Source organism: Manacus candei, unplaced genomic scaffold, assembly GCF_025592945.1.
Source record: "Manacus candei isolate 608988 ecotype Guabito, Panama unplaced genomic scaffold, ASM2559294v1 h1tg000008l, whole genome shotgun sequence".
Classification (NCBI taxonomy): domain Eukaryota; kingdom Metazoa; phylum Chordata; class Aves; order Passeriformes; family Pipridae; genus Manacus; species Manacus candei.
The window spans coordinates 23,648,349-23,669,034 of record NW_026138056.1 but is presented as its reverse complement, the minus strand read 5'-3'; the positions used below and the strand labels follow the sequence as shown (position 1 = coordinate 23,669,034).

General features: G+C 36.9%; 1 protein-coding gene across 3 annotated transcripts in view; it reads right to left on the bottom strand.

Moving 5' to 3' along the window:
* Positions 1–20,686, bottom strand: part of SGK3 (serum/glucocorticoid regulated kinase family member 3) — a 55,939-nt gene that overhangs the window by 2,712 nt on the left and 32,541 nt on the right. For 2 of the 3 annotated variants that reach the window (XM_051768883.1, XM_051768874.1), the window contains exons 3-15: positions 19,898–19,981; positions 17,390–17,462; positions 14,535–14,610; positions 8,955–9,042; positions 7,066–7,115; positions 5,894–5,951; positions 4,999–5,082; positions 4,771–4,902; positions 3,462–3,574; positions 3,219–3,255; positions 3,028–3,114; positions 1,246–1,341; positions 281–436 (exon numbers count right to left, since the gene is read on the bottom strand). In XM_051768883.1, coding sequence (XP_051624843.1) covers positions 281–436; positions 1,246–1,341; positions 3,028–3,114; positions 3,219–3,255; positions 3,462–3,574; positions 4,771–4,902; positions 4,999–5,082; positions 5,894–5,951; positions 7,066–7,115; positions 8,955–9,042; positions 14,535–14,610; positions 17,390–17,462; positions 19,898–19,981 — 1,134 coding nt within the window. The remainder of the gene's footprint in view (positions 1–280; positions 437–1,245; positions 1,342–3,027; positions 3,115–3,218; positions 3,256–3,461; positions 3,575–4,770; positions 4,903–4,998; positions 5,083–5,893; positions 5,952–7,065; positions 7,116–8,954; positions 9,043–14,534; positions 14,611–17,389; positions 17,463–19,897; positions 19,982–20,686) is intronic. The other variant, XM_051768894.1, reaches the window with a different exon arrangement.

The following is a 20,686-nucleotide window of genomic DNA, read 5'->3' as shown; positions in this document are numbered from 1 at the left end:
TATCTAACATTAAGATTGCAAATAGAAGACTACAAAGATTTCACAGTTAATGGACGGAGATTCTAGATCTCCTTCTAGATCATTCTTCATCACACCGTTCTGAAGACACCTATACTTTCTCACATCAACTTCTTAAAAACAAAGAAATAAAAAGAGGGAAAACAGAGACACACATAGCAGTGCAATCTCTATCCCCAGCTATTAATCCAGGGCTGCGCATGTGAATTTGGTGATGGCCCTTTAAATGACACAGGGCTTGATAAGATAGGATATCACTTACGAAATCTTCTCTTGCTCCAAGTCTGCTTTGTCGATCTTTTTCCAAAAGCTCTTCCAGGATAGACCAGGCTGTGAGACTGATTCCTGGGCGCAAAACCAGGGGTTTATGAAGAATATTATCGTACATCTCAGCAACATCGCGGCAGTAAAAAGGAGGCTAAAAAATACAAGTTTACATGAATTTGAACTCACACACAAAATTGTGTTGTATGATCAGTAAATGATTCTATAAGACATACAAGCTGCTAGCAGTGGGGAAATCTACTTCTTCTCACGTACTGCTAACTTATAGTTCAGTCATCACCATTGCCACAACTTTACACTTGATAACTTCCCACCCACCCACCTCCTCTCCTCCTAACATATTCTCACACTCATAAATAGGCATAGGTGCCATCCAACTTCAAAGCACCCATTGAACTTGCCTGAAAAGAACATGAGAGCGGGAAAAAAAATCTCTCTCCCTATTTAAGGTCCTATGAGAGGAGATAAAACTCAAGAAAAGAACACATTGTTACTGGAGTAATTACATATGACTAGAAGCAGCATAGTAAGATTTTTTCTTCCAATGCTGCATCAAAAGCTAGGAAAAAACATAGGAGACCCAAGTAAGAAAAATTATTTAAATTTTATTTATTCTAGTACTTGACAAAATTTTAAGCTAAGTTTTTTAATAGGGCCTTATCACTGTTAATTCAGTTTACTCTCACACTGCCTCAAAGAGATGACTATCTTCATCGGAGCTGATGTCTACAATTTTGCTTTTTGGTGAACTGCTGGACACCAAGAGATAACATAAAATCCAAAAGAGAAAAACATGTGCAAGACAATCTGTTCATCCATTTAAGTGGAGTATTTCAATATTATGCAAAAAGTTAGCATCTTTAACAACACTCAAGGGTTACTTCAAATAAAGGAGGAGAGAGGAGGAAAGCAACTCCTACCCCCCACATATCAGGTACATACCAACCCATAAAGCATTTCATAAAGAACTGCGCCAAGACACCACCAGTCTACTGTGTTGTCATAGGGCTGCTTTTTAATGACTTCTGGTGCAAGATACTAAAAAAAAAATAAAAAAAATAATATAAAGAAGTATTTCAGAGCATTAGACCAGCACAAATAAAACCTAGGTTTTAGTCACACCACAGTAAACACCTTTAGGAAAAGCTGCTTCATCATAACAATTGCAAGTCTGTGAAGTATTTATCTCCTTCAACAAACCTGGAAAATAACTTCATCATCATCTGGTTGTTTACCAAGTAGAACAACAGTTTTCCCAACTGAAATGATACTTCCCACACACTATTGTTTTTTCAAACTACTTTGACACTTCTTATGAAACTTATTTTACATTTCAGATAGGTTGCTGCACTGTTGCAGAGGGAACATCTCTCAGCAAGGTGGGTGACTAGCCATGCCTGTTCTGCCATCCTAAGCCTGTATGCTCCCCCATCCAGTACATAAAAATGAAACGAGAAGATATAAATGCTGCCTCAAATCTATAATTAATGAGAAACTATATGACCTATATTAAGTTTAATTGTAAATCTTGATGAGAGCATGAGTTGTGAGTTGCTGAGTTACAGATTTTTGTCAAACAAGTAGCACTTGACTGATTTGTCATAAATATCAAATCCACCACACATTGAATGACTATGATAACTGGTTTCCATCTGCCTTGCACAAAATCTGCTCAGTTTCTCAGAGTTTACTAACCCTACAGCACAAGGACAGCCACTTCATAATACAAGATCATTACTTGTGAGTATATAGTAAAAAATTACTATTACTGAGCATCATGTGAGTCCTTATCTACAGCATGGTTTCTAACCTCTCAAAACAAGAGGATGCTTACTTCTATTATTCTAGTACTCAAATTCTGAAATTGATTTACAAATAGATGATAGCATTGTCCAAAAAGGCACAGACTGAAATTAGATCAAAGTTTAATTAGATCAGTATTTCCCAAACTTTCTCTATATGTGAGTGCTTTGTAACTCACTTGTCTATCGGTGACCCTGGAAAAACAAGAAAAGCAGCTGAAGTATTTTGAAATCAACTACTTGACCTTTTTTTTTTTTAGTTCAAATGTTTCTGCTAAATACTCACTCATGCTTCACTGCCCGCAAAGATCTTTTCTGTAATTTAAAGTATGTTTATCAAATTACCAAAGCTATTAATGCTGATATTTCAGTGAATCCCTCATATGTGTTCAAGACTTACAGAGTCTAAGTTTTCCAGTACAGTTTTCTCAGTAAAAAGACAAGAGAGTTCAATAACTCAGTCAGCAAGTTCAAAGTTTCACGCATATGCAATAACTTGCTCAGGAGTCACTGATACTAATTCCCTATAAACTTATTAAAAATCAGTGGCAGGATATGGTAAGTAGATTCATATTGACAAATCTGAAGCAGCTGTTACACAAGCTAACTGTCTTTTGTCTAGCCAGCATTTAGGAGACATGGGAGGAAATAATGTTTGGAAAGGGCTGGAAAAACAGAGGAAGGAAGAGATGAGTTATGGTGATGCAGGCAGTACACAGTAGACAATTATTATTGTGTATTAGTGAAAAGAAAAAGGAATAGATCTTCAGGAAGCTTGTCTTTGGTTTGGTTTCATGGAAAAGCTTGTTAAAAGAATGCAACAGTACAAACCACAATATTTGATCCTCCAGTTACACAAATACTAATAATAGTCAACAGCCATTAATTACTACAAAAAGCCCCGCAAAAGTTGTCAACATACTTCTGGGGTCCCACAGAAAGTTGCAGTGGTATCAGAAGTTGCAATCCCTTCTTTACAAAGTCCAAAGTCTGTCAACACAACATGACCCTGTTTAAGAAAGAGGGGTATTTTAAAAAGAGAACATGTGGATACACAAAAGTGTCAATTTTGTGAGCAAACATAGAAAACCAAAAATAATCTTGCATACTTACTAGTGAATCTAGGAGAATGTTTTCTGGTTTTAAATCCCTATTAAAAAAAAGAAGTATTAATTCAAATCAGCAGTTACAAGAGCTTTGGAGGCAAGGAGTTTTATTTTTCAGCTGAAAGCTTCAAGTTTTGATCAAATTGTCAAGTTCAGGTTTCCCATAAGATGATTTCATGAAATGTTTTTTATCTGGTAATTTGTACTAATTTGAACTTCTGCAGGACAAGGATACATTTCAGAAACGTACCTGTACACTATATTTATGGAGTGTAAGTAGCCCAGTGCACTGGCTATTTCAGCAGCATAAAATCTGGCTCTGTGCTCAGGAAAGGAACGTTCTCTTTGTAAGTGAAAGAACAGCTGTAAATATGCAAATAGTAAATAAGAATATTACACAGACAAAAAAATCAGGTTCTAACAATTTTAACAGTAAGAAATAACTTGTTTTGCTGTCTGCTTTTTTTAAATGTAAAATTAAATCAAATTGGTTTTGCTGCATGTTACTCTCTTTCTCTCTTCTCTTTTGTAGCTCAGAAATGGATAAGTAACTCAAACACATTCTCCTCAAATCAAGACTAGTCAAAAGGAACTAGAACAAATCATTAAGCTGTGAATAGAAGATGGCAAGACTAAATCACGCAAGAGGACCTCCTAGCAGACTATAACCTGGTGTCAAATAAATAATCTTTCATTTCTGTTAACGCTTCTATTAAAGTTTTGTATAATTATTTATAAAATTGTATTCTGAAAAAACCTAAATGTAGATCCCTTTGGGAGATGTATATTCCAAGCTGATTCCACAAATTCTGTCAGCTACAGAGAGTTGTCTGGCTTCAAATAATTTGAGCAGATACAGAAATCTAGTCAAAGATTAAATAATTAACATAAAGATTAAACTATACTACAAATTCAACTTCCAGATATTTTAAGAAAACTGAAGTTTTCTGTTTTCTGCCTACAAAGTTTGGGAAAAACTAAAAAGCCATCCTCTCTTTCCAAGCACTTCATTAAAATCTGAAAGCTGTTTTGAACTGTATTTTAGTTTGCCCAGAACAATATAAAACTAAGTTGTGGCCAGGAATTCAGAGCAGAGCAAACAAGGAGTTTGCTAATGCAGTCTAAATAAGATGACAGTAAATTAGACAAGAGAAAGGCCCATCTTGTCCCAATTCTGACACAATGTAATAAATTCAGCTGTCAGTTTCCTTCCTTCCTCTTTTGAAACATAAGCATCTCAGCTAATGCAGATACAAGGAAAAGACCGTGTTACATGGTGAAAAATGTCAATATAAGATTAATTTGTAATAAAGGTAAATTTATGTAACTGTGGAATACATTGTTTTTATCTGACAACCATGAATAAATTTGGATTAAAGTTGTCAATAAGAGGAACAGAGTCTGTACAGCTACAGAAGTCTGCAGCAGCAGCAGATAATAACAGGATTTTGAAACTCAGGAGAATGCTGATCATAGCCCATTGTAAAGGATCATTTTGCTCCTCCCACCTAGAATTAGCAGAATAGACAGACTCAAATGCAAACAAAACCACCACATACCTCTCCTCCATTAACAAAATCCAGGACAAAGTAAAGCTTTTCTGTTGTTTGGAATGAGTAATGTAATCCAACCAAAAACGGATGTTTCACATTTTTCAAGAGCACATTACGTTCAGCCATAATATGTTTTTGCTGTAAGAAGTAAAGGATCAATAAGTAAACAGGAATAATTTTGTAATTAAGGGAAAAAAGAAGGGAGGTAGGTGGAGAAAGAGTATTTTTCTTAACCTCTTTCCTATTGAGAACAATTTTTTTCTGCAACACTTTGACAGCATAGTATTTCCCATCCAGTTTTCGTTTTGCAAGAAGAACCTGCGAAATTAAAAAAAAGATGCAGAAATGTGATAGTTGCAGTTCACATTCTATTAGTAATAATTTCATCATTTCAGCATAACTAGAAAGTGTTCATGCTATTTTTTCACAATACAGTTTCTTTGCTTTTAATATAGTCAATCAACAATATAACTGCAAATAGAGTCTTACAGTTCAGTAAAAATCTGTCATGATAGTGGTATCATGAAAGACTGAATTATAACATTTATTTTCCATGACCTGCTAAATCTCTATCAAGACCAATTTCAGCTTTTTTTTGGAACAAATTTTAAAGATAATTTAATGAAAAACAACAACTTGAAAAATAATCCACAGGCAGAGAGTTCAAGAGGGATTCTCTGTGGCACCTTGTAAAAATATCAATATTTAAGTCACTTTTCAATGGGCTCTTGGCTCATATTGCTCCACAGCATCAGGGGTTTCACAAAATAGTCCATGACAACATGAGGAAAAACATGATTCGTACTCCAGCTGCTGCATAAGCACAGTGGTACCTCCCTTCCTCTCTGAGGGGAAACAGAGGATCCCTATTGCTCTTGATGAGAAAAGGAAACACTCCCTTTTGTTACTCCCAACAAGTGACTGAGGCAGCCAACAGCCACACCAGGGAAAAAAAACATGGCAGGGCCATAAAGCAGCAGCAACAGGGATCCAGAACAACAGTTTACATGCTACCCTAGACTGACACCACTTCTAAAACCTCTGGTCAGGTCTCCAGCTGACAGTTGCTATACATGAGAAACCAGTCAGCATCCTTGCACCAGGATAAGACACAGAAACAAAAGCTCACCTTGCCAAAGCTGCCTTTCCCAATAACTTTCAGGAAATCAAAGTCTGTTGGTTTAGCACTGAAAGATATTTAGGAAGGAGATAGGTCACCTGGGTAGAAATTACAAGCTGTACAGCAGTCTACTATAGCACTCGAGTTGTAATGTGAGGACAACAGCCTGCTAGCACCCTCCTTTTCCTCATTCCACCCAACACTTAGGTTTCTGCAGACCTGCCCTCAGAGACAACACCTCCTCTTCATTTTGCAATTCCATTTTCCTCCAGGGAAAGAGTTCAAATTGCATCCTTTAAGCTTATTTTATTTGGTAAGTTTAGCCTTAAGATATAAAGGAGAAGCAAGACTGTTCTTTTATTCTCCACAGTCTAGTTTCTTGTAATTCTTAAGTCTCCATTTCCCCATGACTCTTCCTGCAGCTCATTTCTTATTTCTAGAGTCCAAATGGATTCTCAAGCTTACATGAGGGAAGGAAGGACTAAGTTTGATATCTATTCCCTCTTATTTATTCCATTCTTCCCTCCACCCATTCCTCCCTCATTTTAAATTTCAGTAAGAGAAGGGAAGTCCTAACACCTGCCTATTCTATGTGTGTATGTATGAATTCAGTCTCGGTTTTTCCACTTCCCAGATCACTACTCCTTTCAGTTTTTCCCAGGATTCCTTTACTCTTTCCTGAATACAATTCTGTCAGCAAAACAATTATCCATGTTTTCAAACTCCAAAACAACAGTTACATCACCATACACCTCTCCATTTATTGTCCCTGAAGGGAAGTACTCTTAAAATTAATTTCTTACTGCAATCTATTAAGCACTTCCTCCTGCTAGCCCAGAACATATCTGTGAGGAAAGTAAAACCAAAATAACAGTCATCTCCTAGATGAGGAAAGCAGATTCACACAGAACTGAGAACAGAAACTCTACAGAAGACAGCAAACAGAGAATCGAGTTACCATTGCAGTAAGTGGGTTTGTAACATCAACAAAGCAAGCTGGTCCTTTGCCATTATTAAAACAAACTTGTTTTCAGAAGCTGTTCACATTCTTAAGATATGGGACTGTTCCCAAGGTCAGTCTAACTTTTCAGGTTTTAAAATTAATTTTAATCCAATTTAGTCAAAATAAAACATTTACAGTAAATTGAATTATGTTTTAATTCAATTTAATTGAAACCTACTGAGGATTTCCAGATGGTCCCAAGTTGATATTCTGTGAGGTAGAGTTTAACTGTTGGGAGAGACAAAGAGGTTTATTTGTAATCCCTTTTTTTTTTAAATTCTCTCTTATATTTCAACCAATACTTATTTCAAAATATTCTACTAATTTGCTCAATTCATACTTTTACACTTGTTATATTAAACATTTAGAGAGATCTAATATCCAGATTGGATAACTTTAAGTTGAAATATTTGGCCATCATCACCTTGCCATGAATTATAATTGTGTCCACAATGGACAAAATCAGAAATAAAAATTTAAGAGTGTTTCAACAAACAACTCGTTCCCCATTCAGAACTTAATGCTTTGTGTGTATTTGCTCTATGAATATTTTTTCTGCCTTTTATTCCAAATTTTCCAAGATATTACTAATAAAATAATTTTAAACCCACACTGTTTGTATTATAATTAATGACAGACACAGTGCTTTTAAAAACACAGAAGTGAACATTTGTCCCCCCCCAAGAAAAACACTACCAACCTTTTCTATCCTGACACAAAAGGTTAAATAACTCAATTCCTGGAACGCCATGAATCTTACCAGTACACACCCAGGCAGAATTTGCAAGCTACAGGGAGCAGAGGAAGCCGCTGTCATTTAGATAATTTTCTCCATTTTGTTTTTGATTTAAAAAAGCAGTACTTGTACCCTCATTGTGGTTCTAGACTTTTATCAGAGAAGGGTAAACTGCACTCAAATACAAGTTACCTGGTGCCAGGCTGGTAGGCAGCACAAAATCAGAACTCCTACAGAAGCAGAGAGTAGGATGCTTCTACCTGACAGCAGAAATGGATGCTTCTACTCACTAACAAGAGCCAATGGTACTGGACAGTTTTAAAAAAGCTACTTTTTTTTAAAGCTTGTTTTTGTTCCTTGTTGTTTGGCTTCATCATTTACAGTAACTATGAGAAGGTGAATTTTCTACCAAAAAGTATGGGGTCCAGGCCACTATGCATTAGCTCTCTTCCTATTTTGGAATTTGTTCTGGCATGGCACATTAGTAATTTTCCACAGAAGGTTATGATCATTCCACATTACTTAAAGTACCTTTCAAAGGAGGAAGAAAACGGTATTTTAAAAGTGTCTCTGGAAATCAAAACTTTTAGAACACACTAAATCTGCTCTGAATCACACACAAACCAAAACAACTCTTACATCTTTAACAGGGGCTGAATAAGAAAAGTACTAAGATCACATCTGTTGGCCAAGTAGTAAGCCATTGAGAAAACAAGCTTAAATATGGCACTTCTGCCTTCCTAGAAATACTGCTTTTTTTCAAACAGCACTGTTTCTGAAGGCTGTAAACCAATTTTCAGAGAATCCACCCCTGGCCATAATAGTGGCTTTTGTGACAAAAGAAGCTTCAGACCTCACACAGTGTTATATGTGAACTGAAATCAAATCCATCCTTGCTCCTGAGTGACTTTTAGAAAGACTGCATTTTTTCCCCTGAGAGAATTCTATTTCTCCTCTTCTTTAAAAAAGAACAACGCACAAGCAAACAAAAAGACAATTAAACATTTAATCTTCCCTGCTCCTTGTCAGATCATTTTAGCAAGAGTCTTTGAAGAGATTGCAAAAACTATGACAGCTAAGCTATGACTGAAGTTTTGTTTCTTTAACCCATATAGCAAGTGGGGAAGAAGCAAGACAAAGCCAGCAATCACTTTTACCCCTCTGCAATTCACATCTGACAGAAAAACAGCTTACAGCCCACAGTGGAACTGAGTCGTTTAAAAAAGCAGGGAAGGTATTTATTGCAAAACCTACCAGTAATTTCCAGCAAATAATATACCTAAGAGTGCTCTTAAGTAGCTAAAATTTAGAAGACTTTTCTGTTTTATTACCTTCCGACTGCTCCTTTCATCTTCATCTTCAGATGGATCTGACTGGTGTTTTGGGTTATCCATTTGAAGAAATGCTCTGACATCTGGACTAGAAACACAGTTAACTTCATTAGACACCAATAATCTACATGATTTCCAGCCATAACCAGAGAGCACAGGGTTAAACAGCAGTGTACAGAGAAATTACTAATCACAAGGTTTTGTATTTATACATAAATATATATTTATATTTTAGATTTAAGGACAGTGCAAGTAAGGCTTTTATAGCAACATAATTTAACTGCTGAGCGTGCTACATACAGCACATAGAATTTTTCACTTGCAAAAACCTGACACGTTAAAGTATGTGTACATGAAGACTTCATAATGAGATACTCTGCAGAACTGCATTAAAAGGTAATTATCAGAAGAAAGCATGAGTTTTAACTGGCTAGCAACTACCAGGAAACCAACTTTCTTTCAAAAAACTTAAGAGTTTAAAATTCTGTTGAGTTTTCTAAAATTAACTAAATACCAAGTCCAATACAATACAGAATGAAATACCTCATCTGTATCCCAAAAAAAGACGTATGTCCCAAGAGATACATGGCAGTAACATTCCTGTCCCCATTCAGTTTAAAGCAGAAGATGGTGATCTTGCATCCAGAATGCATTCTGGCTGGGCACTGACAGTGCCAAGACAAGGTACCCAGTGACAAGATAAGTGTTAACAAATCCTTCCAGTCACCTGCAGGACACAAATGCTTCAGGAACCTAGAGACCTCCCACAGTGCCTAAGGAGATGCATTTTATCTTCAGCACCAGTTTCTAGCTCTGTCTTAGTGGGGCTGGGGGATGAGAACTAAAAGAAAGATGGGAAAGTAAGAAAATTCTGAGAACCCACTCCTAGGAAGCAAGGCTTACCCAACAGTTCAAAAGTATGTCACGTCTTTCTTAACCATGTAATACAACTGAGGCAAAATTAGTTCCTGAAAAAAGGGGTATCATGTGTAGCCTAAATACCACTTAAAAAGATGACCTGAATCTCTCAAGTTCCTTCAGTTCACTAAAAGGGAACCTTCTTATCAAGTAAGAAATCTTACCTAAATTTCACAGATAAAACTCTCTGGGAAGGACTTGGGGCAAGTCACTGACAGGAAACTCCACATAAGCCGTTCAGTACAAAAAAAAAGCACTGACCTACAGAGCTGCTCTTTTATCCTGTCCCTAGTATATATAAAATAGGGTGTGTTTCCATAAGAAATAGATATACTTGCTTTGCTATTTTCAATCCATTTCACCCTCCACACTTCGCTACAGTGAGGATCAGAAGTAAGAGATGAGTTGTTTCTGATACTTCTCCAGCTCCTGTATTTCATATCAGCATTATGGAACCTGCCTCATGTCCTATGCTATCTCAGGCTCCCAGTCTCCATTGCTCACATTCTGTATTCCTATGCCCTATTTGAAACCTGTTTCATTTATCTTCAGCCTTTCATGTTTAAAGTACAGCAACAAGACTGTTCACCATTTCCCACCACTGTTTCAGTTTAATTCTTCCCATCTTACATGAACTCCAAATTCTGATCTATTTCAGAGTCTTGTCTTGTATCCTGAGGTCCAGGAAGACAAAAATCACTGTGGTTTGAATATTGTAGTAATATTGGGTCAAGATTAAACAATTTAGGTTTCAGAATCTTTGGATATCATAATATCAAGAATAAAGAGTTATGGTTAGTGCTTTTCACTAGACAGAACAACAGAACCAGACCTTAATTACCTTTCAGCATAAATCTAGACAACTGGCTGATTAAATAGAGCATGTTGTAATACATCTCAAATAGTTACTATAGTAACTCTGTCCATGACTGAAATCACAGCAGGAAAAAATAAATTAAAAAAAAATCAATTCACAGGAAAAGGCTGCTTTACAGTTGCAGGGTACTCCACAGTCTCCACAATCCATGGCAGCCAGAGTTGTAACTGTGCAATGTTACAGTGTTCACATTTGCAATTCTAAAAGCACTGCAAAGAACCAGTGATTAAAAATAAAAAGTTTAATGTACCAATTTCTTAGCCAGAATTGCAGCACGTTATGCAAAATGCTATACAGATTGATAGGATGTATTAGTTCACATGTATTAACCCAGTGTATTTTAAAATGCATGGAAACTATTCCTAAAATAACCTCACCTATGAAATTAAAAGGATCGAGAAAACCATTTAAAAAGGAATGCTCAATACACATTTTACATAAACTATCAGCAAAAGTTGTTTTTTTCTAGATTTTTATGATTGACTATGTTTATTTTATGGATTATCTCTGAAATACACGAAGGGGTGTCAAGCTCTGCTTCAATACAATTTTTTCTGTAATACTTGTCATACATTAGTCTTCCTGCAAAAACAATATGCTACCACACAAAAATTTTGGACACACACAGAAATATGGACAAGCCCAAAAAGTAACACAAATTTTGAAGCAAAACGGTAAAATTAATAGCCAGTGACAGAAACTTAACATTTAAGGCACACTTTATTTAAATAATGGTGCCCAGTTCCTCCTCCCTTTTCTCCACACACTTCATTATTTGATTTTCTTCTAGGGAACAAGTGCAGACCCCTGGCCTCTCACAGAACAGATAACTCATTTCCCCACCAGCTGTAGGGTATTGTCATCCTTGATTTCTTCCATGCATTATGCAAATGTTCTCATTCTCATTAAGGAGCTACTTTGCACTGCTTAAAAATAACTACATTACATCTTTAATGCACCTTCTACTCTACAGTTGGATTCAAACAGGTTTTATTTGGAGATGTTCTGATAGACAATTAAATGCATTAATATTTCAGTGAAGACCTACATTCGAGGGGGTGAGCAGCCCACTTTCAATAGCTGTGCAGTGATTTAGGGAGCCTCTAAGTGCTCACAAGGAACAAACTCCCAGCTCCCATTAAGGACATCAGTCAGCAAGGGAGACACATTATCAGATCTCTATCCCTTTTGCCATCTTTTCTTGGAACATCTGCATTCTATCAATGAGAGTGTTGTCTATCACATTCAGTTAGCTGAGGAAATGCAGCTTGTAGATAATTTAATTCCCAGTATGGACTAAGCCAATAATCTCACCCTGTATTCCACCTGACAGTGACCGTAGGAAAATCCTTGTCAACAGTCACAGGGTCTATACCTCTAACATAGACAGGGTCTCTAATCACTCTAACACACTTTAGGTTTTTCTTGGGTTTTTTATTTATCAAAAAGGTTTGGCTCTGATACAATATTCAAGAAACATGGCCGATCCAAGAACAAAGTCCACTCAAGATAAATGAGAACACAGTGCTGTATCTTTGTATTATTAATGTAAATACTGCCATCTTGGACATACTGAATCTGACATTTGTGCTTTTCAATTCAGATGTACAAGTGCCTTCCCATCCAGAAATAAGGACATCATCTTGAACCATCCTTAAGCTTTCAGTGAAACAGTTTTTCTATACAGGACTTAAAATATATGACATCCTGATACTGGTTTTAATGCTTAAAAGATGCAGTGGAAGGTGGACTTCCTAATAGTTCTGTGAGAATGCATAACTCATTAAGTATTCCTTGTAGATCACTAACTTTAAGTTATTTTAAATTATTTTACCCAATATCAAATTTAATTAGCACATTAAAGTAAAACCGCTTAAGAAAACAAGGATGTGGACTATCTGTGAAGACAGTCACTACATATTCCTTGAATAGTTTCTAGCAAATTTTACGAAAGAATCCCCACACCACTAAGATCAAAGATTTGGTATTTCTTCACTAACAACACTCATTAGTGCACCAAAAAGGTGACAGATTACATAGTTATATGATTTGTTGTAATGGAGCACTGCATAAAATAAAACAAAAGCTAACTTCAGAAAAACAAACTACCTTACATTTAGTAAGAGAGAAACAACACAGAAATAACTATAAAATTAAATGCTTTTGCACTAAATTGTCAATTAGAGGCTTGCTTTTTCTCCCACATTACTGTTTCTTTAAAGGTTGGGAAAATAGCACAAGACAAATTGAGGTATCTATTTTGTTTTTATTGTGGAACTATGCTTAAAAAGCTTATTATTGAACACACTTTCAACAGTACCACACAACTGGACCTATTTCTTAATACTGGTTTAAGTCAGTTTTGATGGATCAGACAAGCTAAATGCCACGTTAAAGAACAGAGATTCAGATACAGATGTATTTGAGCATAAAACAATTTCAAAACCTTCACAAAAATTTAAGAAGGCAGGCGGATTTGAGGTTTGATGCCTTTTTTTTAAGCACACCATTTTGTGCTGTGCATAGAAAAAGGTACCATTTTACCTCTGGAGAACAAATATAGTATTGGTTTGAGACAAAAATACTTGATACTTGGACATACTGACAAGCAAATGGGGAGGAGATTATGCTAAATAAACCAGTATCCCTTCCTGATGTAACAAATCACATTAGCTTTCAATAATTTGCTGTATTAAAGGGCTTTCTATTACTTCCCAAAGAACAGTACTATGGACATAAACCTCATAATATTTGTTCTGGTGGAAAAGTATCCTACCACAAAGAATTTGCCACTAATTTTTTTCCACTTATCATACGGAAGTATACATAAAACAGTCTTTTTTTAAAAAAAAAGAAAAGAAAAAAAAAGGAAAGGAAGCACATATTTCAGGTTAACAGGATATTAAATAGTTCATTTGTTGTGAAGAAAGAAAATCTGACTGCACACTGCAAACTGCAGCAATATTCTGTAAGTTATTTTCTTCCTGTGGGAAACGGGCAATTTCACAGGCTGTACAGTTTGGCTAATTAAACAAAGTATATGCATAAAAAGCATTTAATTAACACTAAAGCCAAGCATAGAGATTTACCATTTTACTTTTTCAAGCAACATGGAAAACTGCATGGATTTAGCTTAAACTGATTACGTATTTCAACTGAAAGAAGAGATTTTGTCCCCAGTCAGTTCACACACAAAGCGCTGTCCTCCAGATTTAACTCGAGCCATTATCCCACATTCACCACTGTCCCACCGATGGTGGGGAACACTCCTGCGGTTCTTCTGCCAGAACAGTTCAGGTGCAAAGCTTATTCATTTGCTTTTGGCAGGTCATCTTGGTTATCCATCTCAGCAAGCTAATCAAGCTACTTGGTTAACGTGCTTAACACCAGTGCCAGAGTGCACACCCGAACAAAAAGGATACAGGCAGTGACTTACTGCCAGCAAGGCAGTACCAAGTGACAGCAGAGTTCTCAAGCAGTACAGCCATCAGCAAAACAAACACTGCCCTACAGCAACAGAGTTTAGAGTGGAATCTGCACCCCTTGAATTAAGATTAGTTAATTGCCTGCAAATTGATTTGTAGATCGGTTTTCAGAAAAAAAACATTTTTACACTGTTCAGTCTGTAGATTTTTCCTGAACAAATAGCCATATTAAAGTTTATCTTTTATACTGAAGAGCTCTGAACGGGTAAAATAAGTTTTCTGGTTAAATACTTAATTTGCAATTTTGTATTTAACATGTCTTTTCAACAGCCCTTAAAAAACAGAAAGGAAACTACTTACTGGTTGCATAGCTCTGGCTGTCTAACTAAATTTTGAATGAATTCATTCAGTCCTGCTCTTCTCTGTTTAATAAAATCTGAAAAAAACAGATTTATTAGAATCATCAGTCAGCTTGTGAAAAAGACTTATTTTCTTACTTAGATTTTTTTAGGACTTAAACAGCAGTTAAAAAAGAAAGTGGTCCATGACTGGTTCAAAACAGGTTTGGTTCTACATATAAAAATTGCAAGCTTAAAACATTCAACTGAGGTGAGAGAACAGTTTTCAGTTTCTCTGTAACACTTCTTGAAAATGTAGAAAGCCAGGTGGATTAAAAGTGCAGTAAAGTGCTTCAAGAACAGTGTGTAACCACAGTGGGCTCACCTGTGCAGCCTTCCTTGCACGAGTGAGCCCTTCCAGACCTGATTCCACAAAAGCAAAAAAACCAACGACCCACAGGCAACACCTGACATCAGTTACACAAGTCAAGTTTTTACATGAACAGTCCCACCAAGCAGCATATTTCCATAATATATGTGTGGCAGTGGAAAAGTTGCACAATTCATCCTGCCAGCAGGCACTCAGATACAGGCATCAAAGATAAAGGAAAGTATTTTATTTAGTTAAGTTTTGGACATAATCTCTAATGTTAAAAAAAATAATCTTCAGAATCCCCACCTTCATCTAAAGCTTAAGACACATAACTGTTCTGTAGCAATATGGAAAGATACACAAAGGATTTGGAATAGAAAGAGAGTTCTAACATGAAATAAAACGTAAAACAGAATAATCTTGTCTTTCATTACTCATATCAACAATAATTTGTAGGGAAAAAGAATATTTAACTTGTGTATTAACTTTTAAAGCATTCAAATGACTGCCACATACAGATTACTGCCAGTTATTATAACTTAAAATTAAGTTTTGATTAAAAGATGTATTTCAAATATTAAGGAAAAATGTTCATAATGTTTCAGGGATATAATCCTAAGCCCTTGCTAGGGTATTTAATAATCCCAAACTACTGACAACAAACAGGAAGGTAAATTTTCATACAGATGCTGTGTGAGTCACCAACATCAGTAGTTTCAGTGTGGCAGGTGCACTGTGTCATCAGTCACTCTAAGCCTACAGAGCCATCCATGCTGGTGAAGGTAAAACACCTCTAAATTTTCAATTTCTGTATTCTGACTGGTTTCAGTGATTCTCCTTTGTCCCATTTTTCCAAGTTAAAACAAGATTAATTTTGAAATAACCTAAGTGTCAATAAAAATTGAGCCCTTAAACAACAATGTATGCTATGACAGTATTTTTGGTAGATTTTGGGAAAAGGGATATAAAGGTTTCACTCTGCTGCATTCCAGTCAAACAGCACAGTGCTGCATACCCATGAATGCATTACAGAAGTAAAATACCTTTTCAGTATTTGTAAAATATGTGACTTGTTTCAGAAGTCAGCAGAAACATTACATCAAAGCTTCAATAAATCACTGTTAAGATAAAGAATAATTTACATGAGCATCATGGCTCCAACTCCACCCTGCCTCCCAGCAAGACACATCTTGAGAACTATTTAGTTTCTCATGCTTCAAGGATTTCAGCATAGCTCACCGAAATTTAAAACAAGTCTGAGGACTTTGTTTTACATATATCATTTTAATAAAGTTTTAGTTTAGGGTTTTTTTCCTCATTAAAACTCCAGTTTACTAAATTTGACTCGAAATCCACCTGCACATTTGGCTGTACAGCAAACCAGACTCCATGACGTTATCTGGTCTTCAGCAGATGTGTAGACACGATACACTTAGAACTTTTAGCAATCATTTACATCTTAATCAGAAGAGAACAGCAGAGCTTGGATACTTGTATTTGATTATTTTAATAAAAATTAAAAAGGAATTTGACATCAGGATCCAGATGATTAACTGTAACTGCCAAAAATCAGATTTGTTTGTAAGAACTTTAAAACACCCAAAACTATACATCCTAAGAGTTCAACAGCTTTGGACCCATTTGTTCCTCAGCAAAGCAGAAAATTAAATGATTGAAAGAGGTGCAGGAGAAGGTGAAACTACAAACACAGTCTGATCAACATCAGCAAGCCAGGGGAGGGTGGAAGGGTTCCAATGACCTTCAGGAAAACCCTTAAGTAAAAACAGCCTGAATGAAGGATATAAATACACAGAGCAATGGCCTGGTCTTCCCATTTGCCTTTTTGTTTATTTATCCGTGGTGCCACCTAGACTAATTCAATGCACTTTACAAGTGACTTTTTCATTAGTATTTTGCTGTGTACAGAGCAAACTAAATTGGGACTTATCATTGGTAATTGGATCACAATATGTTCACATCAGACAGGCTTCCTGTTGTTGTTCCTTTTACAGAAGAGATTCGTTTTAATCTAAAGTATACAAAGAAGCACATTTAGACACAGAGAGTTCCGAAGCCCTCAAAGATAAATCCTTTAATTATTTCATTTTTCAGAGCTGGTCGTGAGGGAAGTCATATGAAGGAAATTTAAAACTAACTAGGCACATGCTTAGCAGAGTCAGAGGTTTGGCTTTAGCATTTACAGGAGAGAGATTACACCTGACAGTTCATAATCTGTCACAATCCTGAACAGCGGAGGGCTGGGAGGAGCTGTAGCCTTCAGTGCAAGAGAGGCGCTGGGCCACCAAGCAATACTTTGTTAACTATCACATGGCAGAATACCTACCTACGCTAGTTCCTGCTCGACTGAAGCATGACTAAACTTTGGTTTAGTCACTGTTTTGAGGACTGGTGTAAAGCTCATCTAATATAGCTGCTTGTAGGCTGGAATGGATCAATTTTCATATAAAGAAACTGACAACATGAATAACAAGATGATAACTTACCAGGATCAAAATTATCTCCAAATATTCTTTTAGCTGGAATCTTCAAGTTCATTGTGGGAAATTGCTTCTTTAGCTGAAAACAAAATACATACAAGTGGTTTATGCTTAGACATCAAAGCACCTAGAAATAATTGCACTTTGTTTTCTGATGAACAGTTTGAACACCTGATTATCAGTAATTCTGCTCCGCTATGTCAACTCCTCTACTCACATACTTGGGGGAAGAAAAACAAACCCAGAACAATCTGTACTCAGCTTGTTTGCACCAGACATACCCTTTTAAATTCAAAGGCAATCTCATCTTCATCTTATGGACTACTCCAGTAATAGTGCTAAAACAATTTTCCACTTGCCCTAGGTTAAAACACATAGACTAGAATTTCAGTGTTGTTTTTATTTTCCTCTCTTCTCCCTTCCTCCATCAATTCTCTGTCTCTTTTGGGTTTGTTTTTTTCTTGCTTGCTTGCATAGGGCTGTATGCATGAGGTTTAGGATGGGCTGGGGATACAGGTCTCTGGCTTTTGACCAAGTGGCATTCTTAACTTCAGAAACCATGTGGTCTGCCCTTAAGTCAGAACTGCAAGCAGATGAACAGTCTGTTTTGCAATCCTGCATTTGATAATTTGATTATATTCTACACTTGATAAACTGACCAGAAGATAGCATAAAACAACACTGAATTATATATTAAAAAAAAACCCAAACCTGACATAAGTTAAGCCTTGATTACATGTACTTCAAATGCTCCACAAGAGCAATCTTACTCTCATCCTCTTTAAGAGAGTAATTTTCTAATAGAGTAGCTGGCAATTCTTCCCTCCTTAGCAACAACAGTATCTCTTCCAGTTAGCAGCACAAGTTTTTTGGTGTGCTATATTATATGAATTACACTGAATAGAAACTGATCTAAATGCCCTCCTGGTTATGCTTCCCCAGGACCTCACTCTCTGCCCAAGTTGAGAGCCCAGTGCTGAACAAACTTCAGCAGAGCAATGCTAATCCGAATGGCCAGGGAATGTGGCAAAGGAATGGGATCACCAACACCCCCTCTGCAGGTACTGAAAAGGGGATACTTTGTTTCCTTCCAAGCCTACATCCCTGAAAGACGCAGGCAAAACACAGGATGGCCTATCCAGGGGCACTTAAGTTCACCCTCCAAGCTCAGCTCCAAGGTCACAGCCTACATTTGGAGACCACTGCCACATGCAAACCCACATACAGTGGAGCAGAAGGGAGAAAAGCTCGACTTCTTCTCATAGAGACAATGGAAAGGAAATGTTGGCACAGATAAGCAGCTGGTAATTTTTTCTTACGGGGATCACAGGAGAATTACTTCCTCTTCTGTTGAAGCAAAAATTGTGGGATGAAGAACTGGAGGAAAGTATGGACACTGTGTCCAGTACTGTGTCCAGTTCTGTGCCCCTCAGTTCCGGAAGGATGCTGAGGTGCTGGAGCAGGTCCAGAGAAGAGCAACAAGGCTGGTGAAGGGACTCGAGCACAAGTCCTATGAGGAGAGGCTGAGGCAGCTGGGGTTGTTCAGCCTGGAGAAGAGGAGGCTCAGGGGAGACCTCATCGCTCTCTACAACTCCCTGAAAGGAGGTTGTAACCAGCTGGGGGTTGGTCTCTTCTCCCAGGCAGCTATCAGTAAGACAAGAGGGCATGGTATTAACCTCTGCCAGGGGAGGTTTAGGTTAGATATTAGGAAGAAATTCTTTACAGAGAGGTTAATCAGGCATTGGAATGGGCTGCTCAGGGAAGTGGTGGATTCTCCCTCCCTGGAGGCTTTTAAGATGCGACTGGATGTGGCACTGAGTGCCATGGTCTAGTAACTGCAGTGGTAGTAGATCAAGGGTTGGACTTGATGATCTCTGAGGTCTTTTTCAACCCGGCTGATTCTATGACACAGGACACAGACTGCATATCCGAGCAAGTATTTGCCCTTCTTGCCCACTACCTAAAAGGAGCAAAATCCTCTTCTAGCAATGAACCCAAGAAATCCATACTTGGTTGCTGAAGAGGATTATTTTATGTGGAGCACTGACCACATTTTTCTGTGAAAAAAAATCATACCTGATATTAAACCGCAGGTATGAATTGCCATAATTGACTTAATAGAAAATTTATATTAAGAAACAAGGACTTGTTCATGGCTTTCAGTACTTCAAAGTAAAATGCTTATTTTAGGAGAAACATACCTATCTAGATGTTTTGTGGGGTTTTTATCATGAACAAATGCACATTTCAGATGTTTTGACAACCACTAAATTGGAAGTTTCTCATTATGTTATGATCCCAAGCAACAAGGAAAAAAGTAACAAATAAGAAGATTTTGAGTTTGAAATTCAAACAAACCAAAGCTTAAAAACCCCACTAAATCATTATGTTTAATCAGGGGTCCCATGGTTATTGAGTCAAACTGCTCAAGAGGGGATTAACTCAAACCATAACACAGCAAACAAGTGCTACTCTGCTATTCTGGCAGGATTTCATAGCTTGCCTTTTGCTTACCGTGTTGTAGAGTTTATCAAACTCCGCATACCGTCTTAAGACAAACCACTCATTTCTGCCAACAGAGACCAGCACTTTGTAAACCTGTAGTAGCAAACATAAAGTTAATGCCCACAAAATCTAGTAAAACATCCAAGGTTTAATCCTGTGTTGGAAATAAGGGCAGGTTGTTAAAAGTATGGTGTAAATGCACTCGTTGAGCTATGTATTTCTTACAGCTAAGCCACACAGACATCAACAGAAATGATTAAAAGAACAATTGAAAGAATGTGGTACTTTACAGAAAATTTTCTAAACATCAGGTAAGCAAAAACTAACATCAAAGTTGATTTAATGGAGTTTTGTAAATTAGTCCATATCCAACAAGAACGTCTGGCTGTCAGATAGCAGTCTATTAAAATTTACTACAAAATTTGTTAGCAACTTGATAATCCATAACAAGACTAATATTAAAGAAGTAAAACATTTAAATACTGAAGATTGCCTTCATCAAAACCTAAAGAGAAAGTACATATTGAAGGCAATTACAAAGATAACTGTTCTTTCCAACACCTTGAATACAGAAGGATCCTGGCAGATGACAATTGTTCAGGGAAGAAAAAAATGGTGCTGTGGCTGAAATATAGCACAGATAACTTAATATACAGCACCGCGATGAAGGGAGGTACAGTTGAAACCTGCTGCACAGTTCTGGCCATTCAAATCCCGTGTCAGCAGAAGACTTCAGTAACTAGACAGATTGTCAATGCCTGGATTCATAAATCTGGTTGACTGCTGGGTGTCCAGCAG